Below are 23,337 nucleotides of genomic sequence, written 5' to 3'. Positions count from 1 at the left end.
GAACCCAGAGACAACTGAAAAGGAAAAACAGCGACCTCTGCTGTTCGTTCCTCCTCAGTTATACTCTGGGACAATGCCGACGTAGCACCAGTGCGCAAGGAAACCGGGGTTTAAGTCTGCCTTCACCGCTCCACTTCCGGGTGGTGCGACTACGTTTTCATTCCCACTAACAATATTTCTACACGGAACACTAACACCACTTCTCCCAGAGAACATGGATGGTTTTGGTTATAAGCCCACTTGTTTCTATGATGAAAGAGTAAGTTCAAATGTGAATATCTTTCCGTGGTTTTGTCTGCTCCGCGGACGCTATTGTTAAATTAGTTTCGGTTAGTTTCCAGTAGGGAAGGATCGACGGACACGTGAATCCCGGCCACTACATTTGATTGGGTAAAGCGCGGCCTGCTTCCTGATCTGAAGGCACGCCCACTCCCACACAGTGTGTACACGTTCTGACGAACCTTCAGGACAGATTCCAACGCAGTGCAGAATCTGTTCTTGAGAGATTAGTTGTTCAGTAACAGGGGTCTCACTGTCTCTCCAGCTCTTTAGAAAACAGAAAATACATATCTAGTGCTGGATACCAATTATATCCAAGAGATGAATCATACAGGACACAGAACAAACAAATTAAATTGGAAGTGACGAAACAACGCATTGAGCAGACCAAATTGGAAGTGCAACACTATGAAATTGAAGCTCATAAGATATAAATGATCTTTGAAAGTGGTGTCCCACCTGAAAATGTATTTTCTGTTTCTTAAAGAGCTGGACAGACGGGGAGAGCCCTGTTACTGAACACTCTAGCAATGATTACTATCAGAATATATTGAATGATTGAATACTTTATTACACAGAAATGTAAACAGCATGACGTAGGATAACACAAAAGCTTTAAGTTTCTCTTCCCTTGGTTAACTGTCTCTCTGCATTAAAAAATCACACCTGTGTGAAGGTAGCGGCGCCTTTGATATAATGATATATTACTCATTGTTTATTTAGTCATTGTTTATATAGACATCTAATTCTATATTCATGACATCATAGTGATGTCATGAATAGTAACATAGTGATGTCATGAATAGTGACCAATCAGAACGTTGACGGACCTGACCAATCAGAACGTTGACGGACCTGACCAATCAGAACGTTGACGGACCTGACCAATCAGAACCTTGGCGAGCCTGACCAATCAGAACGTTGACGCAAAAGCCAGGTATAGAGGGCTAATATCCGCTCTATACCTAAAGGTATAGAGCGGCTAGCGCCGCTAAAAAGTATGTGAAATAATACATGAAAACATGACTAAATATGTCTTTAAAAGAACGTGGCTGTGGTGGGTCAACATTATGATCAACATACATGTGTTGTAATGTGGATACAATTGAAACTAAGTGCCTCCAACTATTTGATAAATGCAGCTGTAGTTCTTACAGTTCATATAAATTCATGAGGACATTTACACACTAGCGACTGCATGATAAATTAGTTCCATTTTACAAATGGATTCATGCTCTGCAAATACAGTATGTTTCACTGGTCTGCTGACGCACGTGAAGGAAACATGAATTATACATTATGTATTTTAAATCCAGTTCAAATTATCCACTTCACACAGTATATCCTCCATTCTTCATAGTGGTGAATATTTAGAAGTGCAGTGATGGTTCACTGAGTTTTCAAAGTTCAGACCATTCAGACTATTCGTAGGCCTCATTGTACACCAGTATTGCATAAATATTAGGTTAAAACATTGGTTCTCAAAGTGGGGTCCGGGGACCCCCAGGGGTACTTGAGGGGGTTCCAGGGGGTCCCCAGCTAAATGATGGATAGGAACCAAATGGACCCTTATGGGTCTGTAACTCTGAGAGTGTACAAATGTTACCAAATGGACCCTAACGGGTCCATTTGGTAACATTTGTACACTCTCAGAGTTAAATTAGCATTGATTATACAATATGAATTGGGGTCCCACAGATAGAAATGCCATTAAATGGCACAATACATTTGACATTATAACGAGAAGTAAACTGTGTTTGAGAGCGTATATGCTTTACGTAATTGGTTGAGTCTATTTTCATCGTGTACTAAACAGATCCAGGCAGGAATAAGGTGACTGAGTCTTGTGTTCTAATGTTGTTTAGATCTGTCCTGGACCATAAGAACAGAATGTGTTTCCTCTGTGTGAGTTATTATGGGGACATGCAGTGACACAAGGCAAACACCATGTCACACAGCAGAGTGTTGGGCAGATATTGTTATTGACCATAACAATATCTACCCCAACTCTAACTGCTCCTGGTGAAGAGGTCTGAGGGAGAGAGAGAGAGAGAGAAAGAGAGAGAGAGACAGAGAGAGAGAGAGAGAGAGAGAGAGAGAGAGAGAGAGAGTCGCGATGCGATGCGTTGTGAGCTTGTAGATCGGCTATTTTCAAACGTTTTAGTACTTTAACTTTTGTACTTTAAGTACATTTTGCGTGCGTGCGTGCGTGCGTGCGTGCTTGCAATTGCTTGTTCACATTATAGATCCAAATACGTTTAAAACAAGCATAAAACCTCAGTGTATTGCATGGGTAAATTAAACCTATGATATTTATCTGGTCAGATAAATATCAGATACATATCAAGCTTAATTATTATCATGTTTTCTCTCAGGGAATGTTTTCCTCCATATTGACATGACATTTTCAATGCTCGGCCCCTCAATGCTTCAACATGTCTCGCCGCTAAACAAAAGGTCAAATCCAAACTGCAATCAGATTAATGTGGAAGCAATGTTAAATATCTTGTGTATGAATGTATGAATTCATAATATCTCCCACTTTCGGGGAATTTTGTAAGGAGGGAGGTATATAGACACAGAACATGTGGTCTATACAACAAGGTCTATTAATTGTGACACAAGTCAGCTAATCTAATGTCTAACGTCTGATCTCTTAACCCATTGATACCTGGAACGCATCTGTGTCACTTTAGATGTCTTTGGCTATTCAAAAATAGCAGATCTACAAGCTCATAGCGCGGCACCGAGTGCCGCGCTATGAGCTTGTAGATCTGCTATTTTTGAAAAATCTTCAAAATATTTTTTTTATATTTTCTTCCGAAATTCTGTTAGGATTTAGATTTTTTTTTAAGTGGCCTCAGGTCTTAATGGGTTAATCGCCATTGACCGTGTCACACTGTTAGACAATCTGTGTCTGTTACCATGATGCAGTACCCCAATAATAGTCATCTTTTCATTATTGTGACCCATATAACACACACCCATAACACACACCCATATAACACACACACCAAGCACGCACGCACGCACGCACACACACACACAGGGGCCAGGCCGTTACAGTAATGTGGCATTAGATAAAAGGAGTGAACTCCTGCAGAGAGCTTGGCCTGAGAGCAATAAACAGAGACTGTAGCAACAATGGAGAAAATGATGCTCATATCGCTACGGCAACAGCAAAGCTTTAATATGATACATATTTACACCACTCTGAGTTCACACTGAACTACATAAATATCACACCCAGGAAACCAAGTCATAGAATGCAATTTCACAATTAACTAGAAAAAGTGCTCCTCGGAGCACAGGTCTCCGCCAGGTCAGGTAGGCTATTGTGGCCTCCTGGTGGCGCTATAATAGTCCAACGTGAAAAGGGTGCCATTTCTTCTTAGGCCTTGCACGACAATCAGACTGACTGCATTCATGATTTGAGGCATTTTGTTAAAAAACATGTGTTTTGCTAAATTAGACCTGTTGGTGGCGCTATAATAGGCTAATGTTAAAAGGGTGGCATTTGTTCCTCAACATAGTGTGAATGTGCGTGCAAAGTTTGAGCGCAATTGGACGGTGCGTTCATGATTTGCGGAATTTTGTTGAAAACAAGCCAATAATGCAAACTTTAGATGTCAATCTTAGCCAATCAGTATGGAATATAAAAAATCAAACACATCCATCGTGATCACATGACTATAGAGATCATGTGTACCGATTTGCGTGAAATTTGGATAAAATTGGAAGGAGTAGTATAAAAAAATGTGTTTTACATAAGTCGGCCTCCTGGTGGCGCTATAAAAGGCAGATGTGAAAAATGCAGGGCAAAGGTTTTTCCTTGACCTATAGGGAGTGTGCATACAACGTTTTACACAGATCGGTGCAATTATAGGTAAAAACACGAATTGGCCTGTTATAGCGCCACCATGAGGCTGATTTGAAATTTTTCAAATGGTAGTTCTTCCTGGGCCTAATGGGAATGGGCGTGCAAAATTTCACGGAAATTGCATGCTGTGTTCATGATTTGAGGCATTTTGTTCAAAATGGAGCACTCCTGCAAACTTTGGAAGACATTTTTAGCCAATCAGGATGGAATATTAGAAATCTGAAAGACCCGTTTCGTTTAATGACAATAGAGATACTGTGTACCGATTTGCGGGATTTTGGGACAAAATCTGTAGGAGTACTGTCAAAAAATGTGTTTTGCACAAATCGGCCTCCTGGTGGCGCTATAACAGGCCCCTGTGAAAAATTTGGGGCAGGGGTTCTGCTCTGGTATCCAGGGAATGTGTGTGCACAGTTTGGCTGCGAGCAAGCCAACGGTGCCGGAGATTAGCTGTACACAGACAGATCGAAGGACGGACACACGGACGGACGGACGGACGGACGGACAAGGGGTAAAACATACTCTCTCGCCATGCCTTTCGGCCTGGCGGAGACAATAATGCATTATAGCTTACAGCCAAGACTTACTGTACTGTATATATTAATCATTCATCAAAGTATACGTAGATGGATACATAGATAGATATACTGTGAGATATACACTCTCTCTCTCTCTCTCTCTCTCTCTCTCTCTCTCTCTCTCTCTCTCTCTCTCTCTCTGAGGCTATTCAAGTGAGGAGCGCAGCACACAATTTTAGGTGGATGCAGCCCAGGGTACAGTAGGTTACTGACAATGACAGATGCTGGGCCATAATGTATACCCACAGACAGTCTTATTTACGCACGCACGCACGGGGGTCCTCTGGACCCCACTTTGAGAACCACTGGTTTAAGCGGGGATAAGATCTGTTGTTGTATGGGCAAGCGACAGTGTCGTGTGACGGAGAATAAATGAGGGAGAATAAATGAGACATTAATTAGTGTCTTGCCATCATGTTGCACCATGCTGTCTGTGACCCTTTACCCCCCACGTAGCTCTATGTGTGTGTGTGTGTGTGTGTGTGTGTGTGTGTGTGTGTGTGTGTGTGTGTGTGTGTGTGTGTGTGTGTGTGTGTGTGTGTGTGTGTGTGTGTGTGTGTGTGAGCACGTATCACAGGTATTGACTTCCTGCTCCCTCCTCGGATGAATTTACCAGAAATAACACGGCATGGTGTGCCGTGGCTAATTTCACATATGCCTGGCTGGTAATGCGTTTATGAGAAATGCAGCCGGTCCATACTGGATTTCATAAGCATGCTGTAATAAGCTATAGAGCCACGGACACCACTCTCCACGTTTGAAGAGTCAAGGGAGAGTCAAGGGAGAGTCAAGGGAGAGTCAAGGGACCGTCAAGGGAGAGTCAAGGGACCGTCAAGGGAGTGTCAAGGGAGTGTCAAGAGCGTCAAGGAACGCCGCGAGCACTAGCGTCCATATTACATGTCATAATAGAAAACAGATTTGACAACTAGAAAAGTGCAGTCCTTGGAGTGCATATATCCACCAGGCTGGGTTGCCTAGCTAGGGTTGTGTATCTACAACACCATTCAACCACCTGCTGTTGAATAAACTGCTCTAGTTCAGCTGGTGGGATGCTTGACTTCCTCTGCAACACAACTCATCATGAAAGTGTGTGTGTGTGTGTGTGTGTGTGTGTGTGTGTGTGTGTGTGTGTGTGTGTGTGTGTGTGTGTGTGTGTGTGTGTGTGTGTGTGTGTGTGTGTGTGTGTGTGTGTGTGTGTGTGTGTGTGTGTGTGTGTGTGTGTGTGTGCGTGTGCGTGCGTGTGTCGTGCAGCAGAATCTAAAGTAGGTGATAGAATGTCAGAGTGCATGTCAGGTGAGCGCTATACAGGAGCGCCCCAGGGCTGTGTTCTCTCACCACGTTATATTCTGCAAACAGATGAAGGTCTGAGCCAGTTGGAGAACTCATATCCCGAAGTAGATCCTTCAGTAATAGTTCTTTTTTTCAATAGATCTTTCTCTGACTTTAAATCTGCGGTCACTGACTGGGGAGATGAGGCAATACATGGGCTCCCACAGACCTAAGCTGTAAAATCTTAAATCATCTTATCTCTTTTCTCTAAAGGCTCCTATATTTCCCCTCTAAATATCTTTCACTTAAACTGTCTCTCTTCCTTATTTATGTGTTTCTTTATCTTGCTACAGACCATGAACAACTTGAAAATCACAGAGTAGGGCTCAGAAATATTTTAAATTCCTTTTATGTCGGTTGTAATTATTTTCTGTTTCCTGTTAAATAAACCCAACACTGAACGTTTGCAGATGAAGACTCTAGTCCGTCACTGTCTCCTCCACCATGATGAATCAAGTCAAGCCCCATGGGGCTGATTATTTTTTAAACTGGTGCAAAAACTCCTTCAACTCAACCTGCCGAGCGCTCGCATCAGATGCCTGAATTCATTGAAGGTCAAAATGTTGCAATCTCTTTTTATAGTTAGAAGTACCTTCGTATTTAGAGGTCAACAAGGACTCTACTGCCTACAAGGAAACTCACAAAGGTTCATGTGGACAGCTCCCTGATGACTCTCTGTTAATACACATCCTACAAAAGCAATTTGATCATTTTCTCTCAAAGGTCTCTCTGTAGGCTATATACTGTATAGGCTATACATCAAATCTAAAAACACAATGACTGATACAGTGAACACAATCTTAAGTAATATCACAGGTTTTCAGCATAGCAGAGTCTGTTCTGTATAATGGTATTTGCACACTGGGTCCGATGTGATTTTTTTATTGGTCAGCCGGTTTTCAACACATCTGGGAAAGAAAATCGGGGATTAGCCACTCGTTGCGAGTCGTCGGATGGCAAATTTGGTATTGGTGTGCAAGAGGTCATTAAGAAACGTGCTCGTTATAAATGTTCATCACGGGTTTCAATCTCTACCCTCTTCACCAGGAGTTTTAAGCCATTCAATCCGGGAAGCATCTCTATCATTTTAGATTTCTTTGGCTATTCAAAACATAGCAGATCTACAAGCTCATAGCGCGGCACCGAGTGCCGATCTGCTATTTTTTTTTTTTAATCTTGAAGATTTGTGCACATCTTTGAATATATATATCATTTAAAGACAACATTTGTAACTCAAATCTTTGCTTCTGGGGGGGGGGGGGGGGGTCCCTGGAACAAAACATTTTGAGATGGGGGTCCGTGGGCCAAATACGTCTAAAAATATTTTCTAAATCCTAACATTTTGTTGCTATATCTTGCCCCCATCTCACAATATGTTGTTCCAGGGACCCCCAGAGTTAAAAATGTTAAAAATTCGCTTTAAAACATATATATATATATTCAAAGATTTGCATACATTTTAACGATATAAAAAAAGCAGATATACAAGCTCATAGCACGTCACTGAGTGCCGCACTATGAGCTTGTATATCTGCTATTTTTTTTAAATACATCTTAAAATGACACAGATGCGTTCCCGGTCTTAATGGATTAAAGGACCCCCGTTGATTGTAATGCTCATACTTTATGACAGATTAGTCAGCTTGTTCTTATTGTGATGTGATGTTGCTTGTTCATTGAAGCGGTGCTGCTGAGTCGGTGCTACTCTTACTGATGTTTGCTTTTATGTTGCACTTTATGCTGCAAAAACAATTACCCTTCAGACACAAATAAAGTTGAACTTGAAGCTAATGTCTTCTTATAAACTATTTGATGGTCACAACAGAGTGGTGCTTTGGAATTGTTTTTAGACGTAATTTCCAGAACACTCTCACTCTAACATAATTGGTTTGTAGACAGCTTATGTAGCAAAATATGAATAATATAATTGGTATGTAGACTGTTTATGTTGCAAAATATTAATTATGTAATTGGTTTGTAGACTATTTATGTAGCGAAATATTCATCTTAAATAGGGTTCGATTTAATTAAATAAATACATCAATTAACGAGGGAGACATTTTCTTAACTACTTAAGTCCTATACTTTGTCACAACAAAAATAAGAAAGAAAAACAAATTAAAAGAATGACCATGATAATGGAGGATTCCCCATCATCCCTCTGGAACTATTATAGGGTGATGATCATGGCATTTAGCCTGGTTCCAGACGAATCTGCCTTTGCAAAATTGCATGCACTTTAGCCCTCGGCAGATTAGGTCTGGCCCCCCTCCATAGAGAATTTATTTCTCTCCCGCAGAGGTTGTGCGGGACCAACCAGGGCCCAGTATTCAAATGTGGGCGGGCTTATAAACAAGGACACACTGCTCTGATTGGTTCGTACAAGGAAGCACTGCTCTGATTGGTTTAAGTCTAACCAATAGGATCTTTTTGTAACCGCCCCTTGGAAAAAAATCTATCGTTGATAGGGACCAGACTAATATCCACGCAGTGTGTCGTGTGCTATTGTCTGGCCACGCGAGGCTACATGGCATTGATTGCGTCACTGTCTCCTGAGGCCACCTGTATTCAATAGAATAGAGAGAAGTGACATTTTACATGATACGAAATGATTAAGGCTCAATGGGGGGCATCTTTGTAATAAAATATTACTGAGGTTAGGGTTAGGGGTTAGGTATAGGCATAGGAAACTGCCGCTGCTGCTGCCGCCCCGCCTCCCGGCACCTGCCCCTCCGCCGCCGGCATCCCGCCGCTCCCCCGTTCCTTCAACACATGAGGAGTGAGCAGGCCGCTTCTTATCACCTGACAGGGGGGAGTTTCCCCCGGTAGGACGTAGCGCGTGGAAGGAACACGTTATTCCAACCAGTTCCTTTCCCCTCCATCAGGTCGCCCCTGCTGCATGTGTTTGTGAACATGCAGTAATTAAACTTTTCCATGCTAAGGACCACTCAAATAGACTAATCTGTGGCCCCTCTATTGATAAATGGCTTTTAAAAAAAAAAAAAAAAAAAAAAAAAGCTCAGTAATGTGCTCAGTGAATCTGAAGTACTTGCAGTAAAACATAAGAGCAAGACTTGCAGATCAATCAGCCCATTCAGCAAAACAACGTTTTCTTCATGCATTTTGGCATTACATTACATTAACGTCACGATCCATTACAGCTCTCATAAGTCCTACATTTTGAGCTAAAACAGGTTGGTCCACTGCCTCTGAATACCTGTTGGAACGATGCCATCTTCTAATCCTCTGGGCAGAGACAAACACATCCTTTCAGCAGTACAAGGGCTTCCCAAAGTCTAAGGTTCTGGTGGCTCTGTGTTGATGTGAAGAGTATATTCATTCTAAAAGGGATCATATTTAAATCTACATATGTGAGCATCTCACTGCTGTTAATGTGCAACATCATGACTGATCTGGGTTATTCAGTATGCCCATGGCCTAATAAACAAGGTGCACAAGGCATCAGAGTTTAAAAAAAGAACGTATTTACTGTACCGGCTGTAGAGGTAGAGAAAAGACAAGCATGTAGTTCATGAAAAGCTGCCATGCAGCTCTGTATTTTTGTCACTTTGGACTGACACTGACGAAAGAGTGGCTTATAATAGCTGTGTGGTCTCTCATTTTATTGCTTCTTGTCACCCCTTTTTGTCCATCCGTCCGTTCATCCGTCCATCCGTCCATCCGTCCGCCCGCCCGTGCGTGCGTGCCTGCCTGCCTGCCTGCCTGCCTGCCTGCCTGCCTGCCTGCGTGCGTGCGTGCGTGCGTGCGTGCGTGCGTGCGTGCGTGCGTGCGTGCGTGCGTGCGTGTGTGTGTGTGTGTGTCTGTATGTCTGTGAACAGCTAATCTCTGGTACTGTTGGCTTGGTCGCTGCAAAACTATCCACACACACTCCCTGGATGCCAAAGCATCTCAAAATTGTACTTAAGTACAGTACTTGAGTAAATGTACTTAGATACTTCCCACCACTGCATTTATAACTCAATGATGAAGCATATCGTGGGGAGGATAATGTCATCAAGTGAAAAACAAATGTTGATATATCTGGAAAAAACCCCGAATAATAATGACGGTTTTCATTTAAATCAGCGTCAATTAATCCTTTTGTAACTCTTGAGTGTACAAATGGAACCTCAGAGGTAAATAACCACAGAGAATTTGAGTGTGCATGAGAGTTGCTTATGAAGGTCAGTCTATGTGATTCCAGTGATATGAATAGTGAGTGTGACCTTCACAGCTCTGGCAAGAATCAATAACAAACTCTAATCAGGAGGATGTTGGGCCAGACTCAAACCACAATGATGTCACATGAAACCAGATGTTTTTTTAAATAGACAATTTATGTGTTAGTTAGTTATGAAAGCTGGCTGTACACAAAAACAAAAACAGCTCTATGTCTGTTGAGTTTTTGTCCAAACAACCCTGTAATAAGACACATACAGTATGACAGTATTGCGTGTCTTCTTGCATTGTTAATACTCAAAAGTGACAGTAATAAAGAACCATACTTAAGTGTTCAGTATGTAAGCATATACATTACATTTTTAACCACTTGAGCCATATTTACTTTGTTGTATGTACTGTATAGTGAAAATAGCCATAGCTACAGCCGGTGAGCTCCATTTAGTGAATTCATATCATATTTTGTTTTACTTATAACACCTTGGAATTACTCGCTGGCAACGCCATTAGTGCCAAATTCCCAAAATCCCAAACCATAGATTTGACACACCTTGCAATTAATCGTGTGATTAGTGAGAGAACTACTTCTCCATCATGTCTAGAAAAGCTCCTGGCTCTCTCCATGTGGGCTAATAAAAGCCATTCACCATCACAAGGTTAATAGCAAATCACTTTGAGGGATTTGGGCGATGGGAGTGGAATTCATTCATTGTCACACTGGCCTCTTACGCTAGATTACTGCCCAGAGACTGCAGATCATTATCCAAACCAGGTTCCAGCAAACACTCTGCTCAGGGCTTGATCTCCTGGGTCCAGTGTCAATTCCTCTGACTTTAATGAAAGATCAAAAACTCACCCCTCAATCCCGTTTAATTAGCCGGAGGTTCCTGCTGAATGGTTTCAACCGATGTACCCACGCAGATGGAAAAGTAAAATGATCTAACGTAATGTCAGGGACTTCAGGAGGAGATCAAACACTCGCTCTACAGTAGTATAAAACATGTGCTCATTATACAGGGCACACACATTTTCTCTGAGGGCTCATTTTATACTACTTTATAACCATGGTGTGTGGCAGTGTAGCTCAATGAGAAACTGTTACAGTATCTTTGTTGATTAACTGAGAAATGTGCCTTTGAAAATTGGTTATTTCCATGGAGCAAAGGGGTCTGGCATTAAAGTATACATTAACTATGATTCATATCCGGTTGCACATTGAGATGAACATAGTGGTGGTGTTGAACAAGCACAACACTGGCACACACCAAGCATACACCAGCCGTTAGGCTTAAGCGTCTATAGGGACACATTCATCATGTATGATGTCATAATGTACATATTAGCATGTTGCTCAAAAGTAGGCCAGCACACCATTGTTAGAGCTACAGCACACTGCTTGATGAGAATGTGGTAATGAGGGTATATTTAAACCTCTTATAATATAATATGAATGAATCATAATCCATTAGGCCTCATAGCACCTGGAGAATTACACTGTGTGATCCGGCAGTACACACATAAGCCACAGAGAAAAGACTCTGTGATTTAATTATCCAACTCCTCTCACCTGGTAAAGGCCTTAGTACCTCTGTGTTAACTGTTACTACAATATATCTACACGTACAGCACTATAACTTCTGCTGTATTAACTGTTACTCCATCTCACCTTTCTATTGTTATTGTAGCCACAGGTGTATTGTTTAAAGTACAGTACTTGAGTAAATATACTTACTTTCCACCACTGGTGGAAGCTCGCCGTGTGTGTTTTGCTTTGCTTTTCTTTTGTCTTTGACACATTTTATGTCGGCTATTAAAAATATCCCTGACATCAAATATGTTCTTGCTGAAGTGTTTCATCATTCTCAGTAATGCTTTTGACTTTTTATACAGCATTGAAAACACGTAAATATGATATACTAGTTTACAATATATTTATTAGAACAAGAACGACTAAACTGTGCCAATAGAAAGATGGAGATTAAAGTTGTCATATGAATAGAAAATACACAAACATATTAATACAGTTTCAGAGCATAGTATAGTACATACTATACAACTAAACAATATCTCCTACTACAGGGCATTACAGTGCAATAAAGCTAGTCTATATGACCATAACTAACAAACTGACCACTTTTTCTATTTTTAATGCCTGCTTGCAATATGAACATTTCTTACTCTGTGATGCTTTACTGGTGTCTTAATCACAGTCGAAACAGCACAACACTCAGACTGCTCGCTTCAACATGAGGGTTCACGTGGACAAACATGACCTCATTCAACAAATGACTCTGGGAAATTGAGGTTTGCAATTTTGTTCAGCTAATAAAATAAATGCTGTTTACTCATACATAAAATATAAGAGCACCCAAGGTTGAATGGCTGGCATTGGATCCTTTTGGCAGGTGTAACTTATAGACATTTCTTGTATTGTTTTATCAGCCCCTGACAGGGAAGAATTGTTGTCCACTCTTCTGGTTTTTTTTTAGTCCTTCAATGGTTTGATGTTTGAGGGTTCTCTTACATGTACTGCTGTCTTCTACTGGATGTCTCCCACAGCATTCATATTGGATTATGATCTGGGCTTTAACTTTGCCATTCTATAACCTTTCATTGATTCTTTCTCAGTGATTATGTTGTTGATTTTGCTTTGTTTATCGCTGAGAGTGTTCTGACAGGTTGTATCATCGTGTGCTTTTTTGTTAGTTTTGGGGTGTTATGTTGTGTTGTGTGTGGGGTTGTGTTTTGTGGGGTTGTGTTGTTTTAAGGCAGCGAGAGACAAAGCAAAAGTATTTTATCGTTTTATGAAACAAAAGTTGAACTAAACAGAGTATTTTTGTGTCATGGTCTTGCTGGAAGTTCCACTTACAGTACAGTACAATTCATCTTCAGCATTTTGACGGATGGCTCATGATTTCCTCAATTATTGTCTGGTACAGTGAGGAATTTGTGGATGATTCAACGATGGCGAACTGGCCAGGTCCTCCAGACCATAATGCTCTCATCACCATGCTTTACAGGTTCTTTTGTTCAAAGGCAGTTATAGGTTTTCATGTAGAATGCCAAACTGGCATCATGGCCAAATAACTCAAGCTTGGACTCATGTATCAGAGCACAATGTCCCAGAGCTGCTGGTCTGCTCCCAAGAGCTGTCTGCCAAACTTCAGCCATCCATTTATTTGTTGCTGTCAGGCAGAAACCACACACACACACACACGCGCGCGTACACAAAATGTATTGTCACGCGCCCCCTAGGGACCGGAGGTCCGGGGCGAGAGAAGTCGACAGTTCTTGATGTCTGTGTTCCAGCTCCAGATAGCAACTTGTGTGAATAGAAGGGCTGTGATTGAATGTGTGAAGTGATAAAAAAGAAAACGAGCCAAACGTTTTTATTTTATTTATTATGAACTGTTTTATTGTTTCCAGTGTAATGGCATATTACTGAGAAGGTGTCAGCTATTTAGTCACAGCAATAGCTGCTAGTTTCCAGCCCCAGTTAGTTAATTATTAATGTCGATAAATGGTAAATACATGGTGCATTTATATAGCGCTTTTATCCAAAGCGCTTTACATACATTGTGCATTACATTCACCCATTCACACACACGGCAGAGGAAACCATGCAAGGCACCAACCCACTCATTGAGAGCAATTAGGCATTTAGCGTCTTGCTCAAGGACACTTCGACACTAACTCTGGGGAAGCCCTGGATCGAAATGGGAACCTTGCGATTGCCATCCGTCCGCTCTACCGGCCACTCTACCCCTGAGCCACTGCCGTCCGTTGAGAGTGCTGATAGTTTTACGTACCGTTAAGGTTGTTTTTTTGTAGGGCAAAACAGTTAGTTGCTAGGGTAAAACAGTGGTTGCTATGGTTTAATTGGTGGTTGCTATGGTACAACAGTGGTTGCTAGGGTTTAATAAGTGGTTGCTAGGGTTTAATAAGTGGTTGCTAGGGTTGGTTGCCAGGGTAAAACAGCGGTTGCTATGGTTTAATATAGGGTTGCTAAGGTCTAATAGACGGTTGCTAGGGTCCAATCAGAATTGACCAGGTCACCGTGATGTCGTTGTAATAAAGGGGCGGGTAGAGCAGCAGGGCTGTCAGTGTGTTTAAGCCACATAGAGGTACTTGATTGTTGTTTATTCAATTCAGTACTTTTTTGTTTTGTTTACCTCATTGTTTGGACTGCTCTTAAACTAAAGACAAATGGAAGCAGAAGAAATAACAGAACATGCGGATCACCTTGCAGAGGAAGTAACAAAGCATACATCACAACTCACAGTGGGTGAGCTGTATGTATCAGACAAAATCGGCAGTGATCACGACGGAGAAGGGACCCAGCGCAAGCCCTTCAAGACCCCTCTGAAGGCTCTGTCGTCTGTCGGGAACAAGAAGCCGTTCCCGACCATCTATGTGGACTCACAGAAGGAAGGAGAGCGCTGGGCGGTGATTTCTAAGACCCAGATGGAGGACGCCAAGACCGACAAGAAGAAGGTCGAGGACGGCGAGAGAAGGGAAAGGAACCTGGAAGAGGCCAGGAGAATCACCGTCGAGATGGACGCCAGCCTGCCCGAACCGAAGACGGTCAAGATCCGCCACGCGGGAGCGACGAGAGGTCAGAGAGTGAAAGTGTTTGGATGGGTCAAAGAGTTGAGGAAACAAGGAAAGAAGCTGCTGTTCGTCGTGCTGAGAGACGGCACCGGGGAGCTGCAGTGCGTTCTCACCGATAAGCTGTGTCAGTGTTACGACGCCTTGGTCCTGTCCAGAGAGAGCTCCGTGGCTCTGTACGGAACGGTCCAACCGTTACCGCAGGGAAAAGAGGCCCCCGGTGGCCACGAGCTGCACTGCGACTTCTGGGAGCTGATCGGCTTAGCCCCGGCGGGCGGCGCCGACAACGTCCTCAACAAGGAGTCGGACGTGGACGTGCAGCTCAACAACCGCCACATGATGCTCCGGGGAGACGCCGTCTCCAAGACGCTCAGAGTGCGCTCCGCGGTCACACAGTGTTTCAGGGACCACTACTTCAGCCGGGGATACTGCGAGGTCACCCCGCCCACCATGGTCCAGACCCAGGTGGAAGGCGGCTCCACGTTGTTCAGCTTCGACTACTTCGGCGAGCAGGCGTACCTGACCCAGTCCTCCCAGCTGTACCTTGAGACCTGCTTGCCCGCGCTGGGAGACGCCTTCTGCATCGCCCAGTCCTACCGCGCCGAGAAGTCGCGCACACGCCGCCATCTGGCCGAGTACACCCACGTCGAGGCCGAGTGTCCCTTCATCACCTTCGAGGACCTGCTGGACAGGCTCGAGGAGCTGGTGTGCGACGTGGTCGACCGCGTGCTCAAGTCCCCCGCCGGCGCCCTGCTCGAGGAGCTCAACCCCGACTTCAAGCCTCCCAAGAGGCCCTTCAAGAGGATGAGCTACTCCCAAGCCATCGACTGGCTCAAGGAACACGACGTCAAGAAGACCGACGGCGCCCACTACGAATTCGGAGAGGACATCCCCGAGGCGCCGGAGAGACTTATGACGGACGCCATCGGCGAGCCCGTCCTGCTGTGCCGCTTTCCCACCGAGATCAATTCCTTCTACATGGAGCGCTGCGCCGACGACCCGCGCCTCACCCAGTCGGTGGACCTGTTGATGCCCAGCGTGGGCGAGGTGGTCGGAGCCTCCATGCGTATCTGGAAGGAAGAGGAGCTCCTAGAGGGATACAGGAGAGAAGGGATCGACCCGACGCCTTACTACTGGTACACTGACCAGAGGAAGTATGGCACCTGTCCCCACGGCGGCTACGGACTGGGCCTGGAGCGCTTCCTCGCCTGGATGCTTGCCGCAAAGCACGTCAGAGACGTGTGTCTATACCCGCGGTTCATACAACGCTGCCGGCCATGAGCACGCACACACACACACACACACACACACACACACACACACACACGCACACGCACACACACACACACACACACACACACACGCACACAGAGACATCGTTCAGCATGATTTCATGTATGTGGGTTCTGTAAGTGTATAAAGAAAAAGTGGAGAATATTGTGGAGCTGCTGCTATGGACTTCGTCCTCAAAGGGCATCAGCCTAGTGTTTTAAAATGTTAAAAAAAATATTGTACTTTTGTTAAATGTATGGAAATAATATTTCCATCAAATAAGTCAGATGATTTATTTTAAACTGTGGCTTTAACATTCCAATACAATACAAAGATATTGCTTCCTATATTTATTCAATAACAGTAAGGCTTCACAGATAACCAGGTTTAACTTGTTGTCAATGTTTTCATTGGTCTGAAACGTTATTGGAAATACAGTAGCTTTGAAAGTGCTTTTAGACATAATGGGCTCAACTGTTTTCAGGACCTTGGAGAGCTCACACAAGTCAACAACTAAACCAGGCTTACAATGATCAGTGGTGGAGAGTAATGTACCTCAAGTACTGTACTATTTCCATTGGTATTTTCATTTTTTTATACTTTAGACTTCCGCTCCATTACATCTCAGAGGCAAGTATTGTACTTTTTACTCCACTACAATTATTTAACCTGCAGATTTAGATTATTACTAGAGGTTTGTGCCGCTACGCGGCCCTCACATCTACAGTTCTCACACCTATGTCGCACCGCCAATCCGACTGATATAGCAGATCTCTATTTGGCAGTCCTTGTCACCTTTATGCCCATATATGGAGATACCTGATGTCAACAGTATATGCAGGGGTGCACATAACTTTTTAGGTCTGGTACGCAGAAGAGCACCTGGACATGTGACTTGGTGCGCATGGCGCCCGTCCCGTTTTGTCAACGGGGGACGGGGGGGGGGGGTTCAGCCCGGACAGTTTTGTCAACGGGGGGGGGGGGGGGGGGGGGGGTTCAGCACGGTGCCCACCGGACAGTTTTGTCAACGGGGGGGGGGGGGGGGAAAGGACGCTCTGCTTCTAAATTCCGATTTTCGCCGTTTTTTTTTCTCACGCTGTTAGATAAAGCCCCCAAGGTTGGTGCCCTGTGCTGCTGCGCTGATTTTATCCGCCAGACTGGGACGTTCACGGCATATTTTGCACCATTACGGTGCGTTCATCATCGGTGACGAGTGCCTCTAACAGCCGCTGCTGGCTGCGTGCACGCAGCAAGGCAATGCAAGGCAATGCAAGGCGATGCGAGGCGACGCGAGTCATATCTCTACCCCTGTGCCTATAATGGCTGTACATGGGGCCGACGGGTGCTTTAGAGTGATTGTGTGAGTGTGGCTTCAGGAAGTAAATTCCTAGCCTCGATCTCCAGGCTTTTATTTTTTATTTTTGCTAAAAAATAAAAGCTTGGAAATTCCTGTCCCAGCTGTTGGTGCGCAAAAGCGCCTCGCGTCGCCTGATGTGGTGCGCATTTTTTATTTTGGGTGCGCATGCGCACCTGCGCACCAGTTATGTGCACCCCTGAGTATATGCCCATATGGACATGCTGATATGCCCATATATGGAGATCCTTGATATCTGCATTGGTAACTCCTTATATGGTTATGTGTCAAAGTGACATGAGCGTGACAACGTGGTCCGCCAGCCAGTCCTCCCTTAAGCCAATTTTAATATGGTATTATTACAAAACATACATTAACCACTTGAGCCCTATTATACTTAACTAGAGTTTCGGGGGGCTACGCCCCCCTCAACCCCAGCCGCGCACGGGGCCCAGCCGTGTGTATATTGGGGGACCCAAATCGCCGGAGTGAAACTGTGGAAAATTTTATTTGAAAAAGGAAAAAATTTGAAGAAATAATATTTGTTATGTTTCAGGGGGTCCACAGGGGGTCCGCGGACCCCCTGATGGTCCACTGACCCCCTGTGGAGTGTTGGGACGCGCGGGGACACCCCTGGAACATTGCGGACCATTTCGGTGTTTTTTTTTTTTCATGAAGGTGGTTGCTTGTTTCTGGCGCAGGCTGTGCAAACCTGGCAACCCAGTGCATGCTGCCGCACGTTTAAGTGGCGTAGCGTCATGAGGGTCAGTGGGGCCGTGGCTCGGTCAGTGAAGACCCTGTAGTGCGGATGATATGTGGCATAGAGGGGCAGATTGTAAATCCACAGAGGAAACATCCGTGGGCTACCATTGGTTCAGCGATGTGTGCGGTCGCCCTGCGGCCCCTCCTCCTCCACCAATGTGCAGTATTGAGAGCCCTGACGTCACAACAATTGGAGCGATGGGCACTGCACTGTGGTTGGTTAGGGTACACCTAGGGCCCAGGTAGAACCCAGTGAAAGCCTGCATGGGCAAACCCAGTTAGGACCCGCCTTGGTCCCACATAAACATGGCTAGTTGGGGCCCACCTAAGGGCCAGGTAGAAGCTACTTATAGCCTGCATGGGCATCGCAGTTGGGACTGAAGTGGATGCCGCTGACATTGCTGACATGGGGTCCATATGGTTTAGCCCACCTTGAAACCATATGGGAAGTACGCTGGCATGCTGGCTGTAATGCAAACGCTGCATCATACCTGCAGTGTGTAGTTTGATGTTGTGTGTGTAGCAGATATACCTGCAGTGTGTAGATCAATGTCCATAGGAAAGTCAATGCCCAGCAGTGTTTTTTTTCCCCAGCAGAGTTTCTAGTGTCTCTGTGTCTCTCTGGAAGAGGTTGCACATGAACTCTGCAGCCGCACTGAGGCGCTCCAACACAAACACTCTGACATTAAGCTGCTTCACACAACAAACATCAGCACCACGCTGCTGTTTGTCCAAAAGACACAATATCTGCTCTCCCACCAACGTCATGTGTTCATTTATCGACAGCCGTACAGACTCCTTTTGACACATTTTACGTCGTTTATCCAGCTCTCACTGACTCTCCACAGCGGGCTGTTATTTTGCTGCGATCAAGTCAACGATGTGAGAGATTAGCTATCACAGACGGACGGACAGGGGGTGAAACATAGTGTTGCGCCATGCCTTTCGGCCTGGCGGAGACAATAAAAAACCGAAAGTAAAGGAAATGGCCATTTCTGCAACAGAAGTAGTCAATAAACTATGCTATGAAAACATGGGCCACATTGGCAAAGAATGTAAGAAAGAGGCAATCATGTATAAAATAGCCGATCTCCAAGCTTACAAAGCCTCTGAACGTGAGGCGTTTCGAGCTTGTAGATCGGCTATTTTCACAATATTTACTTGTGGAACGGAGTCAAACAGAATGGGGGGGTCCCAGATCAAGTACGTGTATTTGGGGGGGGGGGGGGGGGGGGGGCGGCGTGAAAGGGTTGATAAACACTGCTCTAATCGGAGCGAAATCATCTGAAATTACTACATGACCATAATGCAGCCTAACATCTGTTGCACGGGGCGGTCCTGCCATTACGTTAGTTACTGTAGTTGCTGTGGAGCGACATAGTTCTCCAGAAGACACACACAAACATACACCATCTACAATGGACGAACTGAGCAGCAATATAGACATTCACCACACGAACGTGCATTGTTGACAAAGTGATTGCACAGCCGCTGCAGGCATGACAACCAGGTTAGCGTTAGCGACATGGCAGCTATCACAGCGCCCTGTCCGTCGTGCTGCAACTGCCTGTGATGGCTACAGCAGTAACAGCAAGCTGTCTGCGATGCCATTGTCTGGAGACTGCTCTTAGCGTGACACGACCAATGAGAGTGAGCGCTGTAGTTGTTGCTAAGATACGGTGGCGTCTCTGCCCCATAGCTTGTAGATCTCTCACACATGATTGGCGTAGGCTGCGTTGCCAGGTCTGACTTTGTGTCTAAGCAATGGTCGGCTGATTTTGGCGCGCCTTTGGGCTCGTTTGCATTGTGCGCACGGCAGCGCTTGTTTAGCGTACGTCAGCGCGACGTGGCAACGGACGTGGCAACGTGAAAGGTGATTGGCTGGTGAAAAGAAACACCCGACGTTACACCAGAAATGGTGCCTGGAGAAAATGGTGACCAAAAAAAAAGTTTGGAAAAAAAGGAAAAAAACCCCGCAGCGGCTGCGTGCTGTTGTGGTGATGAGGTCGTGCGCACGGTAAACGGTACGAAGCTGCCTCCCCTTCCGTTTTGTCCGACATTTGGTGAGTAGAATTAATTATGTTGCGCGGTGGAAAAGGTGTATTGAGCAGTGAGATGTCCCCTACGCGAGGCGTAAATTCAGCGCGGCCGGCGTGGCGAGTCAGTTGGCGACATGTGGTCTGGCGGTGCGTTGTTTAGTCGATAACAGAGCTGTGGGGTGTGGACACCGAGGGTGCGGAAGTTGGTCGCCATTTATATAGTTAGATAGACAATCTAAGTAAAAAAATCACACCCAGTGTGAAGTGGGCGGTGTGTGGTCATCACAACATGACTCACTTAAAAAAAAGGATAAATGACTTTTTTTTAAGTCCATACTGCTATACATAGGGCTGCACATGTGTCATGTGTTTCGCTAGCCAATCACAGTCCTGAATTTGCAAAGTCAGCCAATCACATTACAGTTAGTGGTGATGACACTAGCTGTAATGTGATTGGCTGACTTTGCAAAAGTATCGATTTGCATTAACAATGGAAGGGTTAGGGGTGTAGACTGCATTGTAGACTATTGGCCAATCACGGTGCAGGATTGGTCAGTGTCCAAAACTCACTTATAGGGGGCGGTTACACCACCCCAAATATCTGAGTACTTCTTCCAGCACTGACAAGAATTCTATGATACTGGGACGTTTATAAGACCTTATTTAATCACATCTATTTCAGTACATTATATACACATGGCTGAGCTCACACATTGTCCCACCTCAGATAGAGCTTTGAAGTCAGCTGAGGTTACCGAGCCATTGCAGCGGCTGCCCCCAGGCTCTGGAACACCTCGTACCTCCATATTCCTTCTTCCCAGCCCCTAGAGCTTTTTAAATATTTATTAAAGACTCAATTTTTTATCCCTGCATCCTTCTCTTCTAGCTGAAACCCTGGCCTTAGCTGTGTAATGCTGTGTTTTTGAGTTGAGTTGGGATCCGTAAGCTCATAATGGTATCACTAATAGTGATGAAATAAGCATTAGGTCAGAGTCCATCTGTGGAATATGTTGGAAAAGAAAAGAAAACTAGAAAATGTGCTCCTCGGAGCACAGGTCTCCGCCAGTATACTGTTCCTGATTAATCCTGTCTTACCTATTTATATTACATATTGTCACGTGTCACTTGACCAATGTTAGCTTGGCTGAGACGGACACACGGAGGGTAAAACTCTCCTGGCGGAGACAAAAAATCACATCCCATTCATATTTAGAAACAACAGTGGTCATCACAGTGATGGAAGCTCACTTCAAAAAATATAAATGATGTTTTGAAGTGCGTGGTGATATTTATAGGTTTTTATTTCATCATGCGTCTCGCTAGCCAATCAAAGCATTGGTGACAACATATTGTCACGTGTCACGTGAACCTTAACCAATGTTAGCTTGGCTGAGACGGACACACACACGGACGGACGGAGACGAAAACATACTCTCCACCATACTGGCAGAGACAAAAAAAAAAAAACGTTTCACTGTAAATGGTAAAATGGTAAATGGTGCATTTATATAGCGCTTTTATCCAAGGCGCTTTACATTGATTGTGCCATTAACCCATTCACACACACATTCATACACCGATGGCGGAGGAAACCATGCAAGGCACCAACCTGCTCATCGGGAGCAATTAGGGGATCAGCGTCTTGCTCAAGGACACTTCGACACTAACTCTAGGGCAGCGCCCCAGCCCGGGATCGAACTGGGAACCTTGCGGTTTTCCAATTCACTCTACCCGGCCACTCCACCCCTGAGCCACTGCCGCCCCATATCAGTTGTACATATCAGTTGTACAGTACCTAAAGTAAATTACTCACCAAACGCTGACCTTATGTTAAGAAGTTTAACAGTGTTATTTCCCTGCATTGCAGTATATGCAACAGTTTGACCTTTTCATGCATTCCTTCTTCTCATCTCATCTTTCTCTAACCTCTGCACCTCCTCTTGGTCTATAAGGCTGATGTTTACATCATGCTGTAGGTTGACTCCTGGAACTGCCTCTACATCAACAATTAACATATTGTATAGGAGATATTTTAACTCTAAAATAGACATCTTTCTTCATGTGGCTTTACTTTCATCCTATGCTGTAAAATTTTCAGTGTTCATTTAACTTAGTAGATCTAAATTAACGATGAATGATTTGACTGTGTAGCCCTGTCCATGAGTGAGAGCATCTTTGGACCTCCTTCCTAGAGCGGTGTGTCAAGCTAATAATGCTACAAACATTCTGTGTCACATATCTCCATAATATCCATCCAGTCCATCTCGTTATCATGTCCGGCACAGCTTATTGCGTAACATCTCAGAGTGAGATCCTTGAATGTTAAACTGCTGTGTGACACAAGTGCCCTGTGGGGTCTTTTCATTCCTTGGCAGATTGAGGACAGTGGGTGTTGTTTGGCCTCCGTTGTAAACCTGTGTTATTGCTTGGTTTTGTCGAAGGGCCTTACCATAATTTAGATGTTGACATTTATAGTTTTTATTCCACACTACACTTTTTATTTGTTGATTCTCTTGATGTTTTCATTCCTGACTTGCACTTTTTCCCATACGTTGTCATGTTTTCTATTCCATACTTGGATTAAATTCATCTCTTTTTTATGTATGTTTTTACAGTACACTGTACAGTAACAACAGCAATAAGCCCAGGCAAAAAAAGTGGACTGGTCCTAAAATTGAAAGACGACGCCCTCGTTTCAAGCAGTGTAATTTAGAACCTAATTCTGCTGCTGCTGGTTTTATGTTTGTACCTTATGTCAGCTGCCTTGAGGCTACAAACGAGTAGCCCTGCATGGTCTCACTGTAGCCCATTAATATAATAAGTGCACACAGATCCTTCCTTGCAGTTTATCAAATGCATTGGCGATGAGCGCGTTAGACAGTGTTTCAGCTGAGCAAACCTTTTCCTGCACTCACACTCTCGCCCCAATATACTCACAAAATGTGCTGCAGATATTTTCTGTCAATTCAGCCAATTGTGGAATGTTCATCACGATAGGACTTTTTTTAAATTTCTTTTCATCCTCCTATAATTTGACAAACCTCTGTAGTGGTGCGT

General features: G+C 44.3%; 2 protein-coding genes across 2 annotated transcripts in view; both read left to right on the top strand.

Moving 5' to 3' along the window:
* LOC311042652 (leucine zipper protein 2-like) overlaps positions 1–23,337 on the top strand; it is a gene marked incomplete at both ends in the record, with an annotated part of 179,641 nt that overhangs the window by 26,123 nt on the left and 130,181 nt on the right. The window lies entirely within an intron of this gene.
* LOC311041910 (asparagine--tRNA ligase, cytoplasmic-like) lies at positions 14,452–16,134 on the top strand (the record flags this gene model as incomplete). The annotated part of the gene is made up of 1 exon (XM_084052393.1): positions 14,452–16,134. The coding sequence occupies one exon, from the start codon at positions 14,452–14,454 to the stop codon at positions 16,132–16,134; it is 1,683 nt and encodes a 560-aa protein (XP_083908519.1).

This window comes from Gymnoscopelus microlampas, assembly GCF_963454915.1.
Source record: "Gymnoscopelus microlampas genome assembly, chromosome: 1".
Classification (NCBI taxonomy): domain Eukaryota; kingdom Metazoa; phylum Chordata; class Actinopteri; order Myctophiformes; family Myctophidae; genus Gymnoscopelus; species Gymnoscopelus microlampas.
Note: the sequence above shows the minus strand (reverse complement) of the source record. Positions and strands in the feature narration are given on the sequence as shown.